This window comes from Poeciliopsis prolifica, unplaced genomic scaffold (genome assembly GCF_027474105.1).
Source record: "Poeciliopsis prolifica strain line A6 unplaced genomic scaffold, Auburn_PproV2 SCAFFOLD023, whole genome shotgun sequence".
NCBI lineage: Eukaryota > Metazoa > Chordata > Actinopteri > Cyprinodontiformes > Poeciliidae > Poeciliopsis > Poeciliopsis prolifica.
In genome coordinates, this window is record NW_026562398.1 from 7,908,752 (window position 1) to 7,931,428 (window position 22,677).

At 36.9% G+C, this 22,677-nt stretch overlaps 1 protein-coding gene across 1 annotated transcript in view; it reads right to left on the reverse strand.

The window, feature by feature from the left end:
- Window positions 1–1,094: 1,094 nt before the first annotated feature.
- LOC129370391 (inactive dipeptidyl peptidase 10) overlaps window positions 1,095–22,677 on the reverse strand; it is a 39,369-nt gene continuing 17,786 nt past the window's right edge. The window contains exons 6-25 of the mRNA XM_055046347.1: window positions 17,680–17,732; window positions 17,020–17,101; window positions 15,492–15,612; window positions 14,462–14,616; window positions 13,638–13,735; window positions 13,361–13,484; window positions 12,158–12,199; window positions 11,960–12,064; window positions 10,875–10,966; window positions 8,873–8,920; window positions 7,928–8,046; window positions 7,278–7,325; window positions 6,956–7,054; window positions 5,975–6,041; window positions 5,657–5,851; window positions 5,526–5,580; window positions 5,340–5,439; window positions 4,823–4,881; window positions 3,821–3,893; window positions 1,095–3,740 (exon numbers count right to left, since the gene is read on the reverse strand). Of these exons, the coding sequence (XP_054902322.1) occupies window positions 3,523–3,740; window positions 3,821–3,893; window positions 4,823–4,881; window positions 5,340–5,439; window positions 5,526–5,580; window positions 5,657–5,851; window positions 5,975–6,041; window positions 6,956–7,054; window positions 7,278–7,325; window positions 7,928–8,046; window positions 8,873–8,920; window positions 10,875–10,966; window positions 11,960–12,064; window positions 12,158–12,199; window positions 13,361–13,484; window positions 13,638–13,735; window positions 14,462–14,616; window positions 15,492–15,612; window positions 17,020–17,101; window positions 17,680–17,732 (1,953 nt within the window). The 3' untranslated portion in view covers window positions 1,095–3,522. The remainder of the gene's footprint in view (window positions 3,741–3,820; window positions 3,894–4,822; window positions 4,882–5,339; window positions 5,440–5,525; window positions 5,581–5,656; window positions 5,852–5,974; window positions 6,042–6,955; window positions 7,055–7,277; window positions 7,326–7,927; window positions 8,047–8,872; window positions 8,921–10,874; window positions 10,967–11,959; window positions 12,065–12,157; window positions 12,200–13,360; window positions 13,485–13,637; window positions 13,736–14,461; window positions 14,617–15,491; window positions 15,613–17,019; window positions 17,102–17,679; window positions 17,733–22,677) is intronic.

The window sequence follows — 22,677 nt, forward strand, 5'->3', positions numbered from 1 at the left end:
ATGCATACACAATTCACCCAAATACACAATTTATTTGGTGACTAAGGCTAAGATTAGTTTAACTTATATAATCATACCCCTTTTCACCATACAGATGCAACAAATGAGTTTATGACTGGATGTAGATATGTTGTACAATATCAACAATTTGAAAATATGTTCTAAATTTGTCATGACATGACATAAAGGTGTATCCAAATACATTAGAATTTAATCAATACATTACTTCACTTCTTATAATTATGACACTGAAAATAAAACTCAAAAATCAACTTAAAACCAATAATAAAAATACTTTTAAGACAGAAAGGTAGAAGGTAGAAGACCCTTTTGCATAAATTACACCAGCTATGCCTGACATTAAGACAATCAGCCTATTGGCTTTGCTGAGGTATTAAGAAAGCACTGTTGGCTTCAATGATGATCTTCAGACCTGCAGCTTGTCTGTATTATTGGCTTTGGTGTCTCTAATCTTCCTCTTGAGCTCTAAAATTTCTGACATTGTCTCTGGCTCATTAGAGGTAGCCTATCCCATGATCTGGATACACCTAAGCACTCACTTCAACTATAATCATTAACTTGTAAATCTCCCACAAACTCTTAAATGAACTTTGTTTTAGAATTTTCTGAAGTTTGCAATTGCCCCTGTTGATTGTTCACCTATTAGCAAATTTTTTTCCTTTAACCTTCCATTAATTGGACATGCTTCTTTAGCAGAGACCTTTTGTGAGTGAGTGTTTACTGGACACAATAAGTAGTCTTTCTGATGGTTGTTTAACCCAAAACATAACATTTCTAAGCTAAAATTTTATCAATATGTTTCAGATACCTGAAGGAGAGAGAGCTTAACATCATCAGAAACCCTTGCTGGAAATGATATAGCTAAAAATAAAGTAGGTTTTTAAAATGCTGTTATTATCCAGTTGTGTTTTCTATTATCTTTTTATCTTTTTTATAGTGTTATAGGTCCATTATAAATGGTGTCTAGTTTTTGAAAACTACTCGAGACAAAAAAAGTTTTTTTAATTGAAGTGAATTGAACAGAAAAAGACTGTTATTTGTTCATAAAAAGACAAGTTAATTGCATATTTTTTTTCTCAATATTCATCCCATCAATGGTTCAATGAGACTACCAGCATAACAACAATCAAGAAATATTTTTAACGATTCAAGACCAAAATGTCCAGCTCTATTTTAGAGTGAAAATGGAGTTGTTGATGTTCTGGATTCATCTGAGTTCTTGTCAACATGCACTCCTGGTAGTTGGATCAAAGTTTTGACATAAAGCCTGAACACTTTTTCCAAAGAAATAATTTAATCCTGCATTACACAATAGATGGTTAAAATGCCACAATGTATCAAAACAGAAATAATACTTTTAGATACAGTGCACAGACACGTAAACATTCTTGTAACTTACACTCACTTTTGAACTGGAGCCTGGTATAAATAAATAGTCTCTGTTGCATATTCATTGTTATTCACACAATGCAAACAAAACCAGAAGACAACATCTGTAAAATATATTTGGCACATTTAGAATGGTCTTTATTCTTAATGCAACACTTTTTGATTCAGCGACAGACTGTAAAAATTGAAAAAGAAAATGTGTATCTCGATAAATTAGAATATAGTTGATTTATTTCAGTTATTCAAATGAAAAAGGTGAAACTCATACTTTGTATCGATTCACTATACACAGTGATTTATTTCAACATCTAATCTCTGTTTATTAAGGTAATTGTGGTTTACAGATAATGCAAATCTCAAGACTGCAACGTGAGACCAGTAAAAAATGATTTTTAAAACATTAATTTATGTAAAAATCACGTCATTGTCTCTATAATCACATGTAATACATACATTGACAGATGTCCAGTAGATTTTCATTAAGTTCCTCCTCAAGGAGTGTAAGTCACCAAAGGTCAATGCTAAACAAGGTGGCTGTTCACAGTGTTGTATCCAAACATGTCATTTAAAAATTGAGTGGAAGGAAAAACTGTTCTAGAAAAAAGAATTACTGGTGTGAGTCATGACAACTATGGGTGTTAATCCACAATGTTTAACAAAGCCCAAAATCTGCAGTAAATCTGTGTGAGTTTCACTTTTTGAATTGAATCACTGAAATTACTTTTTGATAACAATCTAATCCATAGGGATGCAACCATAACTCAGACTGTAATCTGAGATCATGCAGGTTATAAACAGACCAGTGTCCTTCCTGACTATCAGCAGGCTAGCACCTAAGTACCAATTATGCTTTTTCTAAAGTTTTGGATTTGCATTCATTTATCTAGTAACCATCCCAAATATTTAGTTTTGTGTCAAGATGTTTCTTTTATGCAGTCAGTTTCTACCTTCAACAGCACTCACTCAGCAGGTTTGGCACACTCTAAGCCAACTCTTCCAGAGTTATTGACTGGCAACTTTTAGATGCATACGAGTTTCAGTACTGGGCCTCATCACTGGACCTCTGCAGAACTTGATTTCACAGCGAGGCAGTAATTTAAAGGGGACTTATTCTGCTTCCTTTCAAAGTAAAGTAGCTAAATTGTGCAAAAAATGTTCTTTACATTTTTTTTTGCATAAAATTATTCTGAGTGAGATTTCACCTGCTCAGTTCTGCCTATTTTGAGCTCCATGCAAAATGTGTTGTTTTATGGCTCTGTCACTTTTATGCAAATTAACTGCTGCTGGCCACGCCCCCAATATTTAGACTTGCACTTTATACAAGTGAAAACATGCAATTTCAACAATACTCTTGTCTTTTCCAGTAGCCATTGCAGAGAGCATTCAGGAGTGAAACCAGCTGACTGAAGATTTTCATTGTCTGATAACGAAGTGAGTGCATATCCCCTTTCGTTGCTAAATAACAGGGCAGTACCGTCAACTGTGATGTCATAACCAGAACGTTTTTGAAACGCCTTGTTTTCCAAACACCAAAAAAAAATTTGCTTATTGCTGGAAAACGTTTGGATGGGTTTATTTTTTGCTGTTTTTGAAGCAGGAGAGACCCAGATAAAAGACCAAATCGTGCAAAAAGTAAATTTTGCATAAAAGGTCCTGATTGAGGAGTGCTGAAGCAAGAATGCATCTAAAAGTTGAAGCACAGCGGATCTCAAAATCTGACCTAAATAGAGACCTCATCTGTAAATTATGAAGACAAAAACAAAAGTCTTTGAAAAAAAAGGCTCAATATACAATAATCAGCATCATGCAGCCGTTATGACATGCATGCTTTATAATCTTTGTAAACGTTTTGAGTCAGTGGCAGTCTCCTCCACATCGTCTCAAGTGAATTTTGTAAACAAACTCTTCCTCAAAACATACAACAAAACGGCTGAACTAATTGTGTGCAACATCATGTCGTACAGTACAACATTTTTTCCAGAAGGTGATCTGATGCTTTTGGTCCCCACTCCTCTGCTCTAATTCCTGGTGACCTGACCCAATGAAATGCATAACGATGCATCCAGTCCTCAACATGAGTCCTTCCGGAGGAAGAGACGAAGGCCCCTGGGCTCAGTCGTCTTCCTCTTCTTCTTCCTCTGGGGCGTCTGGACGGGCGCTGTGTTTCAGGCAGTTTTGGAGGTAGTTCACTACAGTCCGCTGGAAATGTCTGACACTGCGGGGCTCTCTCAGGACGTGGCCCTCATCTGGGTACAGCTGCAGGGAGTAGTTGGCCTCCACCTTCACCAAGCGGCTTAGTAGCTCAGCACTGTGCTGGAAGTGGATCCTCGCTTCGGTTAGAGACACAGAAAACATAAATCAGATGTGAGATTATTTCAAAAGTCGGTCATATAAACTCGTGGAAACTCACCATCTGCAGTTCCGTGCACAATGAGGAAGTTCTCCTCTTTTAGTTTGTTGACTTCTTCAAGGACAGATGCAGTCTGGGAAAACACATCATCATTACAGTGAAGTTTTGTTTAGTTTAATGCTGAAGTACCGTATTTTCAACACTCTAGGGTGCATCGGACTATAAAGTGGATTAAGCGAAACAAAACAGTCAGATTAGTCAGTCAGTGAAAGCACAGAACGTATTACTCCGCGACGCTCCTGACTACGGTAGTTGTGATGTAACATACAGAGTTATCGTATGGTACAGAGCGCCGTGTACCACACAAAATTGCTGGAAGGTTAGTGAACACAGCCAGATTTTATCCATATTAATCACTAGAGGGCGCTGTTTTACTCCAGAACAATATATAAGACGCACAGGATTATTAGGCAAATAGTCGTTTTTGGTTAAAATTAAAGGCCTTTAAGTGCCCCTTATAGTCCAGGAAATATGGTATGTAACTTATTTATTTATTTATTTTTTAACATATCTGTTGAAACTGTTGTGAATGTTTATTATGAGAGATAATCTATAAAAATATTGAGCTCCTCTGCCTGTTCCCAGTGCTAACTACAAATAACCAATCAGATCCAGTAGGCGGGTCTTAGTGCTGTCAATCACCCTCTGTATGGCGTTCCTCATCCCTCTTCTCTCTCCCGTTGTGCCTGGCCACCAATGAAGGCAGACAAACAGTTTTCCGCGAATGCTGAATTGTTTCTCCACCATCACCACATTGAGCAAAAAGTACAATCGGTTGATTGACAGCGCTAAGATCCTCCTCCTGACTCTGACTGAAAGAGATTGACGGTTGCAGCTAACATTTTGAGTTTTTGGTCAGGAGCAATACATTTATTCAGCCAACAATGGTAGCTGGCCTTTCAGCAGAAAATATGTCTCATAACATCCTGTCATGTTTTTAACAACTATTAAAAAACATGTTTTTTATTTATATAAAAGTTACAAGTCGTTTTATAACCTTACCGTATAAGCATGCTCCTCCTTTGCTGGAAACCCAAGATACCTTTCAGAAAAAGCTGCACCTAAGAAATAAAAAACATTTGATCTGATTTTTGTTGTACAACTTTTATTTAATTGTTGAGGAAAAACTATTTGTGTTTATGTCAAGCCTGTCGCAATTAATCAGTTACCTGCATCATAAATTAAAATAAACTTGATAATTTTGTTTACAAATTATTCAAAATCTATTTTGTTTATGGTTTCTATATATATGTATGTATATATATATGTATGTATATATATATAGAGATCTATATATCTATATATAGATATATATCTATATATCTATATATATATATATATATATATATATATATAGATATATAGATATAGATATAGATATCTATATATAGATATCTATATCTATATCTATATATATATATATATATATATATATAGATATATAGATATATAGATCTATATATATCTATATATCTATATATATATATATATATTATATGGGTCTTGGGTCTGAACTCACTGTAAAGCCTGAAATCTGTTATTGGTGCTACAGCTGCAGAGCATTGAAAGAGATTGTCGGTTGCAGCTAACATTTTGAGCACTAAATAACCTCCGAGTGCCTGAAATTAGAAACAACAAAACAGAGTTAAACAGTGATGCAGCTTCATAAAACCTGACATTTCATATCCAAAAAAACTTTTATAACCTTTCCATATAGGGCTATTCTCCGATCGTCAACGTAAGGAAGCTGCATTAACAACCTATGGAAGAATGAAATTGGTTAGTTTGGTAGTTTTTAAGGAATTTAACACCTTAATGCAGTAAAATTTCACTGACTCTACAACTCCAAGATAGTCTTTGACTCTCAGTGAGCCGAGTTTCCGGGGGTCAACGGCGACGGTCTTCTGGCCACGGCCGACGCCGCTGCGGCCGTCCACCCAGGCCAAAGCCACGCCGTGAGTGCTGCAGAGGACCTGAGGCCAGCCGAGAGAAAACTCCTCCGTCACAGTCTGGCTGCCGGGCGTGCCGTCGCTGACCGTCACAAGAAAAACAAGGTAAGCAAGCAAGGTGAAAACCTTTGTATCGCTTAAAATATGTCATAAATTATAAAAGGAAGACGATTTTTCTCCTGCATGTTCAGCAGGCGACACTTACACAATAATGAGGAGCGGGAGCAGGTTGGCCTCGTAGCCCAGAGGCAGCGTCATCTTCAGGTGCAGATCTACAGGAGAAAAATTTAGGCACAAGAATAATTTGGCTAAATAAGATCTTAACTTCTCAAAGTTACAAAATGCAAAAATATGCCTGTTAAATCAGCAGATTTAAACTCATGTAGGAAAATGTTGTTTTTCTGAATTGTCTGTTGGTTTGCAGAAAAAAATAAAATTTTGACTTTAAACTCAGAAGCCTAACTTTTCATCTCTGAAACTTAAAGTCAGAATTCTAGTTTTTTTTCTTTTAAACCTGATTACATAAAAATTCTGCCTTTAAGTTCAGAATCTCTTGATCACTAAAGTCGGAATTTGTTAATTTTTTTTAGATCAAGAGTCAAAATTCTGAATTTGAGGTCAAAGTTCTGACTTTTTTTCTCTCAAAATTTTGACTTTAATGTAAGATTTCCCGCTATTTTCCCTTTAGAACGTCAAACTGTTTTTCTCAGAAGTCCAGCTTTACGATCTCTCCTCCTGCCAGGATTTAGATTTTTCCCCCCTCAGAACTAATTTTACCCCAAATTTAGATTTGAATTTTCTCAAAATTTATATTGTTTTCCAGGCAGAATCCTGATTTTTTTCCCCCCCCTTTGAATTTTGACTTTAAGAGCTAAAAATTTCAATCAGAATTCTTGAAAAAAGTCAGAATTCTGAGTTCCATTGGTAGAAATCAAAAGTCAGAATGTTGCTTCAAACATCCATAGTTGGATTAGTTTATTTTTCATGAGATCTGGAATAATGAGTTATCAGACATATATGTACTAAATAATATGAAGGTTTTTCACCAGTCTGCTAAATCACACTTGATTACATCAACCTGACCAGGAACTGCAGGTAGAAATGAGCATTTTCTCCTATTAAAAGTTTAAAGAAATGTTGCTCATTATAAATAGTATAAAAGTTATAAAATGCCAGAAGTTTTCACCGTGGTTGTCTGCTTGGACTGTCCTGAACAGACTCTCAGGGAGCCTCTTGTCCTCCAGAGCTGCAGACAGCAAGTTGTTATCCTCCAAGACAACATAACCTACACAGGACACGCAACCAAAACTTGTTTTATTTTCACTAAAACACAAAGACAGACACAACACGTCACACTAATGCATTATATTCTTCTTATATCAGTGTTATGGCTGAAGTTGGGAGTGACAGGCAGGTGGCGGTGTTCACAAATAAATCCAGCATTCGGGTCAGGTTTTTAGAACAGCGCCCTCTGCTGGCTGATCTGTGGAACTGCATTTGACACTCACTGGTTGGGTCCTTCATACTGTGTACTGTGACTTTAGGGATTCCTGGGCCTGAAACAAAATTAAAGAAAATGATGTAAAACTGAGGAGTGTGAAGTTTTCCCATTTATCACAATTAAATATTTATTTGAATTCACCAGCTCAGTTTCACATCCTTCATAGCTACACAATATTTATGTTGAAATGTCACCCTTAGTGTACAGCATTTTTATTCTTTATTCCGTTTTTACATATATTTCTATATTCAATCATTCTGTCAGTCTATTTGCTGTTATTGCTCATCACTTTGCTGCTGCAATAAATAAATATTTATATTCTCTTTAGACTGCTTTGAAAAAAAGCTTTTAAATATAGATATTTTTGGTGTAACAATTGCAGTAAATTTCCACAAAAAAAGAATGAGTAATATCAATGTCCCGTAGAAGAAAATCCATTCACCAAAAACATAAATAAAGTGATCTTTCAGCACAAGAACAAATTTTCACAACTATTTATCAAAATTCATTTAACATTTTATTTAGCTGGACTGAGGGGAAAATGTATATTTTGACTCTTTTCAGATTTTTACTCATAAAAACATTTGCTTTTTATTTCAAAATTATCCTCTTTTCTGTGTAAATGTGTCACATAAGACCTGTTTGTGTGTGTTTTACCCAGGCAGTAGAGGATGAAGTGGGTTCGATTTGGGCTGAAAACGGCTTTGAAGAATCCGCATCCGTCGACGAGGCCGCAGGAGATGCAATGACGCTGAAACGCTCCATTCAAATCCACACTTAAAGTGAAAAAAAATATAACAGGTAAAAGGCAGCATTTAAAGGGAAAGTTTGTTTTTAGTTGCTCCAAGAGATAGTTGGATTGTTTTCATAAAACAAGAATAAAACTGTCACATATTGTGTCAAAATGAGTCAATCTGAAACAAATGACAAAATCAACTAACATGATGATCCATAATGTGACTTTAGTTTCGAAGCACAAATCTGAAAGTATTTGCCTCCTTACAGAAATTCTCTATTTATTTTTTAATAACTTTATCCAAACTGAGTGTTAAAAAAGTAATCACTGTAAAGGACATTTGGCCCAAACGTCTTTGCAGAATTATCTAAATTCAGCCATGTTGGATTACTTGTTTAAGGGCAAGACGCAATGTCACAATCAGATTGGAGTGTGAACTTTGACTAGGCCACAATAAAACATTCATTTTTTGTTGTTTTCAGCTGTTCAAAGTTGGACTCACTTGTATGCTTTCAAATTATTTCTATCCTGCATAACAAATTTATGCTTCAAGTTATCAGGGTGTTTTGGGGGGAGATTTAACGACAATAAAATCTAATTATAATTTGAATACGACTTTCTTTTAATTTTGTTTTTCTCTGATGATATGAAACATTTAAATATGACAAAAAAGTTCAAATTAAACCAGAGGAAATCTTAAAAAGGGGGTAAATACTTTTTGGCAGCACTATAGAAACTAATTCTCAAATTCATGAAAATGTTGGAGTTTACACGGGAATACTGAATTATGCATAATAAAAATACAACCTGTCTCCACCTGTTTGATTTATAATGAAAGAAATTGTGACTATTCAGAAGGGATTTACCTGTAAAGGTGTCTGCTCTCTCTCGATACTTCTGTGCTCAGAAAGTAGCTGAAAATGAGATTTAAAAATTAAGCAAAAATCACATATTTCCACATAATTATAAACCTCCTTTGGAATGGAGCAAAAACTTCATTTCTGTAAGATGCATTTATCAGCATTTTGTTTTAATCTTAAGTTGACGTCTTTTCAATTAAGCACAGCCTTTTTAAAACAACTTTTCATAAAGTGAATGTTAATAGAAAAGCATGGCTCTACTCTAAAGTAATTTGTGATTACTTTAGACTTTTTATAAATAAAACCGGATAAATGAATCTGATTTAATTAAAACTGACAAATTAAACATCGGTTCATACAACATATCATTTAAAGTTTGTTTAAACAGCCAAGCTAAACCATGAATAAAACATTTTGTTTTTATTTTGTTAGTCCCAACAGATTTTGTTTCAATTTCTATCACTTCAAACTCAAACACTGCTTTATCCTCCATCAATCAACTGTTGACCCCATAAAATACATTGTAGGTTGTAGCTATGGAAACGGCATGAATACTTTTGCAAGATTAAACGTTTAAAAGAAGCTGCAAAACTTTTTACTTGTGTCACGGTTAAAAGTTTTCCCCAAGGTTTTAATGTCAAACTTTCAGGTGCTCCAACTTCCTCCTTCAATCTGCATATAAATTATTCATGATCACAATCTATCGGCCCTCATTTGCATACTTCAGCGGTCTAATAAAGCCAGCGTTTTCTTTTCTCCAAAAAGCGACAGAGTGGAGTCGACTTCCCGCGTCTGCGTGAGGTTATGAAGAGTAATGAGTTCTTTAGAGGCAACAAGCAGCATGAGAGCCGAGCTGCTGACGAGAGACGGCTCCTTTAACAGCGGGCTTTCCCAAGCCCAGTCCGTCTGGGATTTACGGGCCCAGCAGGATAAAGTCAGGTTTAAGCAATAATCTGCTCGCCTCGTGTAATCCCCAAGTAATCCTTTGTCCTCTTTCCTGTCAGTAGTTTTACTACTTCAGTCTAAATCAAAGAGAGTTCCTTTAGTTTGGCAGCCCAGATCAATACGACATGCTCAGATTAGAGAGGCACTAAGTCAGTTCATTTCAAATTAGCTATTGATTAAAATTAGTTTAATTTGATAAACTAACAACGTCTGCTTAGCTTTAGACTTTTAGTGTTGTAGTTTGGCCGCCAACCAGCAGGGGTCACCACTGGTCGTCCGAAAATCGAGCCAGATATAGTATTAAAGATGGCGGCGCTATCCCAGCTAGTGAAAGTAAAACAGTCCAAACGGAGTCTGTTGTTTACGACAGTGAGATAATCTGGCTATTGTAGATAGAAAACAATAAGGGAGGAATAAATTACTGCCAATAATTAAAAAAAAGTCGAGAAAATTTTGAATTTAATCTTTGAGATTTTCTAGTAAAAAAAAGACTTTTTTGAGTTTGAAAAGTCTAAAGCTTTCGACTTTTTGAAACTTTTGACTTTCGAAACTCAGAAATTTCTGAATTTTTACTAGAAAAAACTGATCTAAAAAATTATTTGGTTGAAATTTACATTTTTTTTCTTTTCATCTCGCCAATCTGTAGGATAAAAGGTGGAAATTTCAGTTTTAAAAGCTCCAAACTTTCTAGAAAAGGAATTTAAATATTTTTGAAAAAGCAATACAATTTCAAAAGTAAAAATTTTGACATTTTAAACATAGAAATTTTCCAAAAGTTGAAAATTTACAAATTTTCAAATTATTTATTTATTTCTTTTAAATTAAATTTAATTGTGTCTTTCTTTTCTACCTACAAAGATCCTCACACACTGTCGTGGGTGTGGAAAAAAACATGCACTTTATGTGGTTCAAATCAATTTAGACGTCCATCTAAGTCAGTTTCTACTATAGTAGTTGAATGATTTAGATTAAAATTTCTATTTAAAGCAAACTATAATAATTTCAGAGACTGCAACTTTGGTGTTCACAGAAAGATTTCCCACTCAGTGTGGCTCCCACATACATCTTTCCAGCCTTCTCGTCTAAGGCGCAGAGCAAGGTGACATCCCAGCTCCCTGATGTCAAGAAGCGAGGCGGGACAGAGGGGATGGCAGGCTGCATTACACAGACACACAGAGATGAAGAGCAAAGCAGGAGTATTCACATACACAGAATAAAAATAGGAACAGCTGTATAGCAAGGTTCTGTCAGAGCATGGCAGGAGGAACTGCATGGGTCGAAAATGTGAGATTCAATCAAACGACCAGTGGCTGTAGAGAGGATCCTGTTGGATATTTTTATTATGAGGGCAGAAATCAGAATGGATGTGGGCCTCTGCAGAAATGGGAGAAACTTGTTGACAGAAAATATATATTTACAGCTCTGGAAGAAAATTAAGAGATATTCGGTTTCTCTGATTTCACTTTTTATAGGTTTATGTTTGAGTAAAATTAATATTGTGCTTTTCTGCAGTAAACAGTAAGCTGTTTTGATTAGAGGTTTTCAAACCAGGCCTGCTTATATTTACACTCTCTTATGATTAATGAGAGCATAACGTAACAAAAGCATTTAATTTTATTTTCCAGAATGCACAATGAGCCAGTTTCAGAAACACAATACCTACTCAGGCATACAGCCAAGTTTAAATGTGTGGGTAAGAATGTATTTCCATACAGTTTATAGCTTTCCTGCATTATAGTTTTTAGTTAAAAATTATGAAAAAATGAACACCCACAGCAATTTCATCAAATAAATAAATTTGATGAATATTTAAGACTTTTTAAAGCCCCCAACTAAGATTAACACATATAAGGCTTTTAAAAACCTTTGAGAAATTCTAGAAAGTACAAAAACAAGGAAAGCAGCATTTTCTTTACCTTTTAGGAATCAGATTTACGTTTTTCAGTAAATTAAATGAAGAAAAAAAATCACACACATTCCATTTTTATTGTAATCTTACACACTTTTTTATAAACACTAAAAACAAAGTAGAGACTTCAGGACTGAATAAATTGTATTCCAGAGAATAAAACAAAGCTTTACTGATATGAATATTATAAATCTGTAGTTTTGTCAAAGTATAATGATGAAGGATGGAAAACGACTGACCTGAACTGTCAGACCAGCAATGTGGTGAAACTCTCCACGAGCGCCTTGCTTTGCTGGAAGTATCGTATAGAACATGGAGCCGTCTGACGTAAACAAAGGCAAGTCCTGATGATGGAAGGTCAAAGGTTAAAGGAAGTAATTAATGAGTAAAAAAAAAAGCAAAGAAGGGAGATTTTCTGAATCACTGGAAGTACACACCTGTCGCTGGTTCTGCATCATGTCCATGGCCATTTTATGTTTCTATGGATTTCAGATGAAATTTGTCATTTATTTCTAACCATTTTCCAAAAAATTCCCCCCCCCCAAAAAAACACAGTAATTAAAGATGGTGGTCAGAATAATCTTGTGAATAAATCAAACTCAGTTTAAATACAGTTTGTTATGTACAGAACAACATGTCAGTTCTATGTTGCTTTGCTACATTTTGGTCAATCAATAAAGACAACATTTTTTATGCAAATGCCTCTGACAACATCAAATAAGGCATGTTTTTAACAAAAATCCTTCTTTAAAGGTAATTTACTCTTATAACATTTAAAAACACCGACACATTTCAAGACAAGTGCAATAATAGTACTCCACTTGACAACAGGACCACAGCAGAAATGTTGTTTTTAACTTGGTCTCAGTGCTGTCAATCAAACTCGTGTACACGCTACTGGAAGTGCTAATGGCGAAGAAACACAGTACTATTCCTGAAAAACTGTGGCTATGCTTTAGCATTTGTGGCATGCCATGTTGTGGTGAAGCAGCTCAGTGATTGGCAGCATAAAAACCCTCCTCCAGGCTCTGATTGGTTGTTTCTGACTGAGTGGGTGTATTTCTGTAGTTAGCACTGGGAGAAGGAAGATTATTTGTCTTGTATTAATCTACATTCTGTGTTGATTCTGGTACCTTTTGTGATGTCATTGATCCAAAACCACACACAGCATTATTCGCTGTTCTTTCTTTTGAACACTCCTCAAAAGCTTTGTATTTTATAAACTCCTGCAGTAAAATCCATTCTTCATTACCCACCTATGTTTTTATTGTTAGAGTAACTTTTGTTGGTGAAAAAAAAAACACCAGTGGATGGTATCTCTAAAGTAACTTTTAAAAGAAAGTTTAATACAATTCTTTTTAATTATACATCACTGTTATAAATGATTAAACTCAGCTTTAGATCATAAAACTGCATGAATTTCTTCAATACGAGAGCGATGGAGTTCAGCAAATCACTGAAAATTCTTCTCATGCAGCAAGCGACTTCAAATATTAATCCAGGCAGAACAAATCTGAGGGGTTCAGGAAATCAATCTCAACTCCCCAAACTGTGTAAATGAAGCAAAATTCTATTAAACCGCTATATTGCAGCAGAAAACCCTTCAGACTGCTAATACAGAGAAAGCGACGGCTGCTCACCTCTGAGCATGCCCCCGTGGTGGCCTCGCACACGCAGAGCACTGATTGGTTCTGGGCACGGTTCAGCCAGCGAACCGCGAGCCGGGTGCTGCTGATCCAGCTCACCATGGAGATGTAGTTTTCCCTGAGGAGGTGATGCAGAAAATGATACGTGGAGGAAGAAAAAAAAAATGATAAAGAGAAGCAGCGACTGGGAGCGGTTTCTGGACAGCGTAATCATCTCTGACAGGTGCCGTCTGAATTCATAGAGCTGTATTTTAAATTTGCAGAGATGTACCTGGACCTGAGGGAGTCGGGAGGCAGCATCTCCAGAGTGTGAGCTGGACCGTAAAGGTTCACTACAAACAGACTGACTGATGGGATACTGGAACCAGCCTGCATGTACAGAAGTAAAAGTAAGAAGAAAAAACCCAAATGGATAACATCTGAGTTTATTGAAAATTACTGATTTGTTTTTTTGTTTTAAATAAATGAATTACTGCCAAACCAGTGGATCAGTCCCTCTGTTTTATCCATGCCACTGTTTTTTTAAATAATTTTTTTAAGCAGATATCAGTTTTGAAGTCAGTTGATTCCACCGACTTAGCTTAGAAAGTTCAGTGAATATTTTCTCCTCTATTGAACATTGTGATCTATGGATGTTGATCACATGTCTATTGCAATATATGTCGTCATTGATTTATTATCCAGCCCTACGTTAGCCAAAAGTAAAAAAGTACTTATGGGCCAAGAAAATTATTTAAAACATGTTTAAATCAAGCAAATAAAGAAGTAAAAAAAATATTTATAATTATTCTGCAGGAAAATTATAGACTGAACACTTATGTGGTATTGTCAAAAAGATTTTCTCTTAGCTTTTTATTTGTAATTTTTTAAAAATCAATAGTTCACATTTTTGCAAACCTTGCAAAAATGTATGTTTCTACATAAAATTATAACACTAGATGTTGAAATTTGTGGCTATTGACATGACAAAATCTGAAAAAAACTCAGAGCAACGTTATTCTCATGCTGATGTTAGCATTGTGCTGAAAGAAGCTTTGCAGCCTCAACGTATCCCCAAGGAGCTGCTGGTGAGACTCATTTCAACACAGTATTTACCTTTGGGTACGGAAATATCATATTGGAAGGATAGAGGCCTCCTAGGAAGTGAGGTATTTCCATCACAGGCGTCACGGAGTTGTTGATGCGGAGATACGCAAGTCGGGCACCATCCATTGACCACCAGTGGGCAGCATATGTCAGAAGCACCTCCTCTGTATTTGGAGGAATGCAAGTTTTGCAAAGAGTTAAGTAAAGTGGTTTTACTTGTAATTGTGATCAGCCTGATTCTTTAAATGGTCATATCTGATTAAGGTTTTATTTTTGACTTTATCTCAAATAAGTAACAGTAACATACTTAGAGGATCTTCAACACAATGACAAATATCACGATAATAAAAATAAAGGATAACCACAGACTTGGTGTTAAGGTCTTGCAATCTACAAAGTAGAATAAATAAAGTAAATATATGTATTTACATTTCTATACGTAAAATAAATACACAAATAGGTAAAAAAGTGCATTTTCTTAAAAATAAAATGAATGTTTTCTATAAATTTTATAACAAAATGTTATTTCCTAATATAAATTATATATAAATGTATTTTTTATTTTAAATAAATTATATGTATACTAAATACGCTTAAATACTTATAATAAAGGGTTAGTAACTACAAAAAGTAGATAAAAGATGGATTAGGATACAAAGTAAAATTTCTGAAGAAGAGCTGACGTTTTTACAAGTTTCTGTTTATTACAGTTAAGTTTTTCCAACAAAGGCAGCGCACGTTTTTTAAGTCTGTTTCTTTAAAACTATTAAAAGAGAGGACATTTTTCTCTCCATTTCATCTTGTGAACATAATATTTAGGATGGGATTATAGTTAGATTTACTATGTTTCATCTGAAGAAAACGTTGAATTGTTATAGATGAGAAATATTTGCAAATTTAATAAATCAATGTTCTCTCCAATTTTTTCTGGAAGAAGGTTTTGCAAACCCGACCAAAATATTCCAGTATGCTCATCCTCCACAAAAAGTGTCATGGTGGCTAATAGAGCAGTTGTTGCTGACATTTGGAGACATCGCACCTTCGTAGGTCCAGTCAGAGAGTCCGTTCAGAACCTTCTGGTCCTCGTCAGTGGACGTGAGACGCAGCGAGTCGCCCGTCACGCTGGGCTTGTAGTAGATGTCTCCGTCAAACACAAAGGCCTGGCAAATTGAGCACAAACAAAAGCTATGTTCATTTTTATTTATTTTTTTAAATCTGATATTTACTGAAAAGGATTAGGGTCACTAGAAAAAAAATAAAACAGTCCTGACTTTAATCTCAGATTCTGAGAAAAAAGTCAGAATTCTGACTTTAATCTCAGAATTGTGACTTTAATCTCAGAATTCTGACTTTAATCTCAGAATTCTGAAATCTTTTTTTTCTGGTGGTCCTAATCCTCTTCCGTAGGTATTTGTTTTCTGCCTGATTGTTCATACTGCTAATTAAATCTGACCACGAAAGGTTTACGGCTCGAAAGCGATTCCGCAGGCGCAGAAGCAAAACGTTGACGACACACAGCAGAGCACTATTTACGGAAGTAATAATGGACAGAGCCATTTATGGATCAATTTTGACGTTTATTCAGCAATGGGAGTATTGTCGTAGCAAAACAAAGGGAGCTAATAAAAAGAAACAACAACTAATAGTAATGGGATTTTGAGAGGATTGACTGTAATTTCTGTTGTGAAGTCTGTTTAGGTGTGCATAGCTGATGTGATGCGCATCACTCGCTGCCTCCATGAATATGTCTCATGATACTATGATTTAAATGTTAAACTGCATGAACAAGTGATTTTAATTCAAAATCTTATTTCATGAAAACACAGCAATTACAAAATTTAAATTTTTCATCATGATCAGACTATAGAGAGAGATTTGCGCACTGGAAACGCAGCTTTTGACAGATTCACAAGTACATAATCATAAGTTTAATAAGTTTTCATCCATTGATTATGTCTTATTCATATAAATTTCTTCTTCTGGTGTAGAATTGCAATGCATGTCTCACATCAATAACGTAAAAGGTGAATACAGTCTGATATGACCGTTCAGACTGCTGACGCGTTGAAAACAATCCAGTTCCACATGTGGGAGTGGCACAGATTGGGTTTGTGAGGGAATTGATCCATTCAGTCAAATATGGGTCAGTTATGGGGGAATAAAGCAGATTTGGGTCGCATTTGCCTGCCGTGTGAACGTAGCCAATTTATTGTCAAAGTCTGCAAGGGTGCAGACTTCGCAGCTGGCTGCCTGTTTTGACTGGTGAATGCCTACCAAGTATGAATGAGTCATTGGCCAGAACAAACAGAGCTCAGAGCCAATGCATCTTTACTTGGCAGTGAGTGCAGTCCAGATGAACACTGACATCACTGCAACAAGCAATTTACAGCAGAGGTACATGAATGACTGCAGCTCCAGCTCCTCTCTCTTAGTACCACTGATGAAAATGTGTCAAATAGAGGACGATATTATAGTTAGGTGGGGCAAGCCTTTAATCACATTGCCGGCTTTAGTTAGTGGAAACAGCAGCACATTTATCTAGTGGATAAGTTAAGCGTCTTGCTTACCAGCTGATTACCCTGGGGTCCCCAAGAAGCGTACTGCAACTCTGTCATCTCCCTCTCGGGAGGGCTAAGCTCCAGCAGATTCCTGGAACACACAGAAAGAAAACCTGACATGACCCACTGTCTTTTGGGACAGCTGTCCTGCTTGAAGCCCTCTAAACTCCGTCCATGCCCTGCCCTTGAGAAAGCAGCAGTACTGACAGGACAAAAGAGCGAGATGCAGAGAGGAAAAATGAAACTGAGAGTGGGGTTGGCTCATGCAGGACTGGGAGCATTTCTCTCTTTTTTTATTCATATTTACATTCTTCTCAGGCTGGCAAACATCTTCCAAAGCATACTCAGGCACTGACTTTTCTTCTTAAAATCCTTAACGTCGCTCTGAAGTTTGAGGCATCACCCAAAGCCACATCATAGAACTTCTTCCACTCATAATGCTTGAAACAAATCTCAGGCAGCGACATCAAAGGTACAAAACTGCGCAAACCGTACGATATGTTTGTTGATGGAACCTGGAAAGCACACTAACAGACAAATGCATGACTTAATGAGACGCACTTTGAGGGGGACACTTTTTTTTTTCAAATCAAACTACAGATCTGCTTGCTTTGTTAATGCTCATGCCCCGTGCATCCCATGCATTTTGGCAATCACAGTTCCACCTACCCATTAGCCACACTGTAGATAGCATAGGAGGCTGTGAAGGACTGAGAAAACACCTGAAAGAGGTAGAGGATGTCATGCACAGAGGTGTGTCGCACACAGGTGAAAACACATTTTAGATCACATGCTCCTGCACACCAACATGAAGGATTTGGCATTCGTACAGCCTTCTAAATTTATTGCAAAGCAAGCTAGCTCTAACCTGCTAACTAAAATGTTAGTTGTGCTAACCCTAAATCACTAAACATAAGTTCCAGTAATGTTAAAGCACTACACCAACATAGTAATTGGTGGAAGCTAATGCTAAAGTGCTAATTTCAACCTTGTTTACACCCACCACATGTCAATGACTCAACATGTCAGATATTTTTCTTTAGGCTACACCTTAGTTGTTTGGTTTTTTTGTATCCTTGTCACTTTCTCAAAGTTTTCTTTTTAAAAAAAATAAGAATGTTATGAGAGGAAATAGAACTATTATGTAAACAGACTTCAAAATAAGAGCATAAACATAAAGAGCAAACCGGTTCAGGAATTCTGAAGAGTCGATCATCAAAATTCCAACACAGATGTTTCTAAAAATTAGTGCTGTAGAATTTAAGTGGAAAAATTAATTTAGGTGAAGCTAAGTGTACTTAAACATTTTGAAACGTAAAAATGCTACAGAGCTAAGTGAAATATTAGCTCTGCTGTTAGCTCATTAGCCAATTAGCAGACGTTTTCCCAACATTGAATTGTTCACAATGCAAATGCCCACTAAAGTAGAGATGCACCGAGTGAATGATATTGTCTATTTGCTGAAATCACAACACCCTTCAGTGTGGAAGTTGTTACTGTGGAAAGAAGTGAGCAATTTTCTGTCACTGGATAAAACTAGCTATTCTGAATTTGTTCATTCAGGCTGGAATCAACACAGATAGACTTTGGTGGATTTTACAATTTTCTACTCTGAATTGCTTCATACCTGAATTTTTGAAGTGTGAAGCAGAAAACATCAATTATTAGTAACCTTGTCTGGGATGTTTTGTGAAGTTGGCTTTCATTTTGAAGGATTTAACCTTGGCTTGAAATGTTGGCAGCATTTTAAAAATCAAATTAGATCTGATAAACTCCACCAAGAAGATGATTTGTTCCGGACACAGATCGCTGCTTTATCAGAAACACATAATTTAGAAAACTCCTTGTCAGAACTGAAGCAGGTGTTTTAATCCGGATTTGCCTGTTACTGAAACAATCACTTCTTCACGCCTAACTCACCATGAACACGCTCAAAGAAGTTACATTCACGTTTCATCATTACTCTGAATGATTTGCACCCTTGGGACTGAAAGATGAAAAATTAAAGGCATGACAAGAGAATAAAGAAAGGCATTCTGATTAAAGTGCATCATTATGGCCAATATTCCTCTCATTGAATTGCATCGTGGCTGGCAGCTCTGACACAAGCATCAGTGGCTGCGAATGATTAAATTAACACGCTGAAGGAGATGACTGTGAAACTGAATCAATGAACTTGTGCACTTGAATCTGTTACTTTTTCTCTGCTGATCTAAAGATTGTCAAATCAACTGGAGGTGATGCATTGATTTCCACTATTTTCCTCCGTTTTTCAGTCAAAGGGGATGAAGCAGCGGCGTTGCTCGCTGGCCTCTGGGAGACCCAACCCTTTGGAAAACCAGCCCCAACAGAAATTAAATGTCACATCCTCTATGCAGCGCTCTTAGCAGTAAAATTGGATTTTCTGTAACATTGTTTGTCTGTTAGAAAATGCATGGCCTTGGTGGCTAAGGCACAGAGGCATAAAAGAAAGAAGAAATCCATTCGGAGGCGGCCTCTAAATGAGACTGAAGTTTGATTGCGGGGTAAAAGTCAAAGGATGAAGGGCAGGAGTTACTATAGGGAGGAAGGAATCTTTCTTGCAAGATGAAAAACAGCATCATCTGGTCAAACTTGAAGAATAAAAAAGAGGAAAAGTGAGACAGGAAATTAAAGGGCGCACAGAAATGCCATCAGCATTGTGTTCAATCAGCTGTTAATCATTTGTTTAGAAACCTTGAGATTCTGCTTCCAATTTAGCATCAGGAGGCCTCTGGCAGTCGCTGCGTTATTGTGGCTGCATGTGTGATAAACAGAAGGGAGAAATGGAGCATCTGTCTTAAAGAGGCAAAGAGAATCCTAATGTGAATGCCAGGAACAAATCATAAATCGTCCACTTCGCCGTGCCTGTCAGCCTCCCGCTTTACTACTCGCATTCAGGGTGCTGCCAAAACGTAGGAGAGGGGGACTACACACAGATTAAAGACTCTGAAGACATTGCAGGACAATGTGACGAAGGATATGAGGAGAGATCACAATAGGCTTTGAATAAGCACAGATATCTGGAGCTATTGTACAATTCACAATACGGAGATAATAGCTTCCTTTCTACTCTACATTGTTCTTGCGTCACAAGCATTTTCCTATAGCAATGCAGCCTTTAATACAACAGCAGCACCCATCACTGTTTGCTGCAGAGAGCAGACACAACTCCCATCGTGTTTTATTTCTGCACAAACCTGGCAGGCTGCAGTTCAGCTGTTTCAGTGCATTAAATCCTTAAAAAATACCATCCACTGGAAAATGTCTCCCCATCATTTAGAAACACCTGCAGGGCTTTGCAGAAGTAGTCACACTGCTGGATCTTTTCCACATTTTGTCATGTTACAACCAAAAACTTTAATCTGTTGGATTTTAAATAATCGACAAACAGGAAGTGGTGCATTATTAATATAAGTTTAAATCCCCAGGGTGTGTTTTTGCATTTCTATTTAGCCCTCCAAGTCAATTTTTTGCTGCAAAAAAACAAACCATGGAAGGATTTAGATCAAACTAGTGAAATTTAAGACATCACTTTAACTGAGAATCTTTGTCAAGGTTTGATTTTTGTGAATGTTATTCATACAATCTGTCTGAGTACGAGCTACTTTAAGAAAAATTGGCAGAAAATGTTGTTTCTCATCGAACTACATAAGCAGAGACATACCCCAGGAGACCAGCTGGTGCTTCTACATAATATGCACTCAGGTTAGCTAAATAAAAAAACAAAACATTCAGATTTTATTGTGTATGAAAACAGTTTCCACCTCATTCACACTCTACAAAACACAGAATCTTACCAAGTATTTTTGGTCCAGTATCAAGTGCAAATATCTTGGTAAACTTATTTTTTTCTCATTTTAACCATCTCCAGGCAGGTGTTGCAGATTTGCAACAACTTAGCCAGTCTTTGCAAGTAATTTGAGCCTGAGAGGATTAAGATACTTGCGCTAGAAATGCAAGTGCAATAAAGTAAACAAAGGTTTGTGGTTGTAAATGTGACAAAATGTAAAAAAAAAAAAAAAAAACAAAAACCCTCATGTATGAGGTTTCTGCAGGGTCCCTCTCCTGTTTACATATTCTCTACTCCCACACAACTCAACTGTGAAAACAAAGTGGCCTAAATCAAACAGGCTTCAATGAGAGACATTTCCCTGCAGGTAATCTGCTTTGTCTTGTTGCTTTGTGTCAAAATCCCTAACTAGCTTCTATACATTCCCTTTTATTTTAGCAAAATCTATTTATTTTCAACCCAGCAGGCGCCACCTTTGCAAACCCTTCTGAGCCTTTACAAAATCCAGTGAACCCTTTTAACTCCTCCTCGCACCTCTTCTCCTTCTTGAATCTCTGACCATCTTTGATAAACATCCCAGCTGATTGTAAATGGGCAGCGTGTCTAAGGACAAGCGGACCGTATCCCATTTATTGTACTCCCGCCGCCGCCGCCCTGAATGCACTGCTTTCTCTTTTCGCTCTTGCATTCTCTGGCGCTCCGAGAAGTCCTCCGCTCCTCTTCTGAACGCCAGAAATGGTGCTTGGCATAAAATGCTTCAGTCAGCTTAAATCTACCCCCAGAGATGGAAAAAAAGAGAAAGAAAAGTGAGCGAGAGTGAGGAAAATGAAGGAGGAGAGATGGGAAGACAGCTGGAGACAGACTGGGAGAGGGATGGAGGATTCACAAACACAAAATGCAAATACCCTATTTTCTGAGCAAACAAAATGCTTCCAGGTTATGTGCACCCAAGCTCATAATATAGTGTGCTTATATCCTTGAGTGTGCAGAAGAAGAAGAAAAAAATCCTGCTGATACCAAAGGAAATATGGTAATGACTTGCTATAAATCAGCTAAGCAGAGTCCCAAAGATCTGAGCCCGTTTCCTTTCGTAGATTTGTGAAAAACAGATTGAATGTATGCATAACCGTTCAATAATTCAGTTAGTATGGAAGCTCTGTGTTTTGTGATGAATGCAGTAACACAGCAACAGGCTCATTCGTTCCCCACACACAGGGAAAATCTGATACGCAGTGATTAGAAGAGGGGAAGAAAAAAAAAGGAAACCCAGAGAGATACAGGAGACTGTGAGGCAGAACAAATGAGGGCAGGAGGAATCTTCTTGCAGGTTTTTAATAAAATGTGGGAGGAAATGCGCCGAGGATTGTCATTTCCCTCTAATTTGGATCTCCTCCACCTCTGATTACTCGCACATAACACAGCTTGTCTTCCCTTTGAGCAAATAACTTGCAACTATGCAGGAATTTGCGAGGTGAGGAGTTACAAGTGGTGGGAAACTGAAGTAGAGATCTAGTTTTTCTTCGCCTTATCTAAACCCACCTGCGATTGTGAGGCTCTGCATGTTCTTATTAAAATTCCCCACTGAACAGGCAGGGTTATTTCATTACCGCAGCTCCAACTTTCCCTCTTCTTTGATCCCCCTCTTTCACTTCTTTGCACCTCGTCTGCTAAACACTTCACAGCGATCTCTCCCTCCTCCTACCCACTGCAATGAGCCAGTTTAAATATTCAACTCCTCATATGTTATCCCAGTCATTTGGAGGGTGGGTGTTACAGACTGCTGCAGCTGCAGAAACAGAGCTCACACACACACACACACACACACACACACACACACACACACACACACACACACA